Here is a 4,069-nt window from a genome sequence, read left to right as displayed (position 1 = left end):
TACAGTTGTGGGCCTTATTGAAGCAGTTCTACGCGGCCGCAACGATACAGCAGAGTTTTACAGCGAGACTGGTTCAGTACAATGCTGTTAAATGTCATTGTTCCATCTGCAGATCCGAACCTTGATGATGATGCAACAGTGTGAGGCTTGTTCACGTTATGATCAAGGTCCTAGCGTCATATCCTAACGATAAGCAGGTTACTGGTTAAGAATTGGACAATGGTGTGTAGTGGTAGTAGTACAGTACCAAGTCTTGATGCCATCGTGACGAACTTGTACAGGTTTACCTTTCCTTTGTGAAACTTCTTGCTGGCTTTACGTTTATTGTCTCTATCGAAAGCTATACGTTTGCGTATCGCATTATATTTTGCGCTTGCGTACCGCATTATATTTTCCTTTGAATAGGATTTATATGTACCATTGTCATTATCACCACTGTCATTATTATCCTGATTGTTGTATTTGTTATCATTGTGGCGAAATAAATACATACGACTTATTGGTCAACTTGTAGTGGTCCTGTCTGGTAGCAGCGATAATAACAATAGAAACACTTATTTTAACAGTCAAAATAGAAGGCCAAGTTGCAGAAATTAGCGGCAGTAAAAGTAACATCAACTGCATGAACAAGACCAACAGCGGAATAGCTTGAAGTCTGGACATAACAGAAGAGGCAAAATAAGTATCAAACACAATTGTTAAGTACCCTCACCTTCACTATCACTACCATCATCATCATCTTCTTCACCTCCCATCCCCCAGTCCCCACAACCCCACTATCCTCACCCCATATTTTTTTGTTTGTTTGTTTTCTTCAGCTCACACACCCTCACACTCTTTCTGATCCCTCATCAAGGTGGATAACTCACCTCGTTAGAGACGGTCAACTTGACGGTGATCTCCTCCCCTTTGGTGCTCTGGATCTCAGCAGCGGCGAAGCCATCCTTCTCGCTGGGGACCCAGCAGTTCTTCTTGCCGTCAAAGGTCTGGGTCTGCTCCTTCATAAGCTTCTTGCGGTCCACCGCAAGGTACTGGAAGTCGGGATCATTAGGGTCGAAGGAAGCCATGATGCTGAGTCCTGGACGGAAGTCTGAGGGACGTCTTCAGACAGCGAAACCACAAAAGGCGGGAGAAGCTGCTCGTGCCGGTCCGGAAGTGAGGACGTGCAGGCCAACCACAGAACAGCCTGCAGGGAACACAGTGCGCACGCCTTTACAGTTTTTGTTTGCCGTGTTTATGTAAGATCATTTATATTATGTATAATAATCCTCCAGCGTGTTACATAATATATTCTATATCATGTATAATAATCCTCCAGCGTGTTATACACTATCTTCAATACCATATGTACTAATCCTCCCGTGTGTTGCATACTATCTTACCACGCGCATCTTTATACAGTATTACGTACCGTGTGTGTGTGTTGTTGTTTTTTTTAGCAAATCGTACCCGTAGTATGCACAAAATGCACTACAGTAGATAATGAACTTTCCAGAAAACATCATATTATGATGCCTTGTGCATTTTCGAGACTTCAACTGTCATATCAACTATGTATGCTTAGATGGTGGGTGCATATTATTGATAAACAGCGCAGAACTCCTTGGATATACATTTCACAAATGACCCAATCTGCTGTGGCGCGGTTTCCCCAACGTTCCTGCCGTTAGCTCTTAAAACAAGTATTGTTAGCTCTTGCCACTACAGTTCTGGATTTTTATCTGTGAAAAATACTACACAGTGTATGACAAAGAGCTATCCTTTATACTATCCCTGTCCCAGATTGACCAAAGGTTAATGATCTTTTGATCCATATGAAACTGACAACAAATAAAATGAGAATGACCGACGTATTACGGAAGAAAGCAAAAGCAAAAAACTCCATGAATGGTGGGCATGGTGAAAAATACTTGTATTAAATATAAGAACCCACTAACTAAATTTTCCAGTTTTCTACGAGACCACGATTCTCCTACTTCTGTTGCACGCTAGAAAGCCACACAGCCATTAGCAAGATCGCTGTCTTGACATGCCAAACGATTGCTAACATACCCCCGCCCCTCTCTCTCTCTCTCTCTCTCTCTCTTCTATGCCCACCAAAGGGCAAAGCTTTTATCAACAAGCCACACATCACTTCTGTCTAGTTTTGCTCCAACGAAAATGCTTGAGATCGCACTGTTAGTTGAATACAGAAAGTGCGCAAGAGTCGCTATCAATAAATGTAAAGCGAAAATGCTAAGTTACGCGCTGTCTACAAAGCCAGCCATCCCAGTGACAGAGAGAACAAGAAAAAAAAGAAAGAAACGGAGAAAAGGATGCAATATATCGATATAAAGAAAGCTTGAAATAAAGTGTTTGGTACACTCCCAAGACAATTCAGTACCAGAAGAGTACAGCAGTGAAAACATCGCGACACACATTACTCGAACTCAAACTCTTACTAAAAGGAACCATAATCCACCTAGACCGTTACTATCAAAGCTGAAACATTAAACACCTACTGCATTTTGTCTCATCAAACCAATGCGCCACTACTTAGCAACAAATGCAACGTATGAACAGCACATCAGAGCTACTGCATAACACAGTTTTGTACAAAGTATGAAAAGAATAATACATCCATGCACAGTGTCCAGCAAGGAGCGAGTACAAGCAAACGTGCAAAAAACAAAACAAAAAATCCGTATCACATGCCAGGAATACAATAACCAAAAGAAAGAAAAAAAAATCAGCGATAAGGGGAGACAACACAGTACCGGGCAGCCAAGAGGGTCAGGAAGGATGTAATCCAATCAGAGGCCGACACGTTATTCCCAAACTCCCACGTCGTGGTCACCGCTGTGTCGTCGTCACCATGCAACGATGATGACCAGAAAAAACTGGACTGGAGGGTTATTTGGTCACTCCGGGGAAACTATCCGGTCACTGCTCCAGGAAGCACAGAACACCAGGGAAGGCTGAGCACAATCACACACACTGTCAGGCCATCCAGGTAAAAAACACAAAGGCTGGATTACGTCACTCCAGGTGTGAGGGTTAGCAGTTGGGGAAGGGGCTTTGGAGGAGGGGACGGATGGTGGTGGTGGTGGTGGAAGATCATCTTAAGGTGGTGGAGGTAGTGGCGGCAACCACTCGATTTCTTTGCAATAATCATGATGGGGAATAATCCAACTTACTGAAAGGTGATTCTGTTTCTGTGATTTGTTTGGTTTTTGCTTGCTCACTCTCTTTGTAAAAACTGCAACGTTTTCACAACAATCAAATCGTTCTCCGCTCTGAGGAAAAAGCTCAGCAAGGAAAGTTAAAACACTGTTTTTTTCCCTTATTTTTTTTCCCAATCTCACAATCAGTGATTCTTTTGCATGCACAGCAATTATTCTTATTCATGGGATACGTTTTCAAGAAGAAAAAAAAAGTCAATCAATTGCCAAGGACCGGTTGAAAGAACCGTCCATTAGTGGTTCCACAGTGGCAAGGTGAAATGCTCCAGGGTTAAGGTCAAACACAAGGTCAACGGAGTGGTCTGAATATGATTAAAGGTGGAAACGGGTAACACGAATGAAAACAGGGAAGGAGGAAAAATTCACTCAAAGGAAGTTAAAAAAAAAAAAAAAAAAGAGTAAAAAATCGTGTGGTATACAATTGTGAACGAGAGACACACAGAGAGGTGGGTAGGGTAGTAAGGTAGGTAGGGGAGGTGTTCAGGTAGGTGGCCGCTGGCCTGCCTGCCCTTCAGTCACAGGTAAGAACAGGTAGAAGGAAGGAAGGAAGGTAGGTAGGTAGGTAGAGGTGGTAAGGCGGGTACAACCGCCGCACACTCGGGGAACACCGGTTTTCCAATACTTACGATCTCGAGCTGTTCTGACGTGTCTGCTGCAGTGGCCCCGGCTTTATATCCCAACCGCCGATTGCCGGCCCACGCTCTTTGCAACCCGCTCGTCCATTGGCCCGTTTCCCGGGGAGTGAGGGAGGAGGGGGAGGGGGGGAGGGGGCATGGAGGGGGGGTGGAGGTGCGTGCTGGGCCGCGAAACTGTATCCAGCTCTCCGGCTCTATAAGGAAGACAGCGAG

The 4,069-nt window shown here is 44.2% G+C and overlaps 1 protein-coding gene across 5 annotated transcripts in view; it reads right to left on the bottom strand.

Annotated features, from left to right (window-relative positions):
- Positions 1-2,915, bottom strand: part of LOC143292551 (myosin heavy chain, striated muscle-like) — a 47,651-nt gene extending 44,736 nt beyond the window's left edge. For 4 of the 5 annotated variants that reach the window (XM_076602955.1, XM_076602954.1, XM_076602952.1 and 1 more), the window contains exons 1-2: positions 2,757-2,915; positions 870-1,186 (exon numbers count right to left, since the gene is read on the bottom strand). In XM_076602955.1, coding sequence (XP_076459070.1) covers positions 870-1,067 — 198 coding nt within the window. In that variant the 5' untranslated portion in view covers positions 1,068-1,186; positions 2,757-2,915. The remainder of the gene's footprint in view (positions 1-869; positions 1,187-2,756) is intronic. The other variant, XM_076602956.1, reaches the window with a different exon arrangement.
- Between the last annotated feature and the right edge of the window lie 1,154 nt (positions 2,916-4,069).

This window comes from Babylonia areolata, chromosome 18, assembly GCF_041734735.1.
Source record: "Babylonia areolata isolate BAREFJ2019XMU chromosome 18, ASM4173473v1, whole genome shotgun sequence".
NCBI classification, from domain to species: Eukaryota; Metazoa; Mollusca; class Gastropoda; order Neogastropoda; family Buccinidae; genus Babylonia; species Babylonia areolata.
Note: the sequence above shows the minus strand (reverse complement) of the source record. Positions and strands in the feature narration are given on the sequence as shown.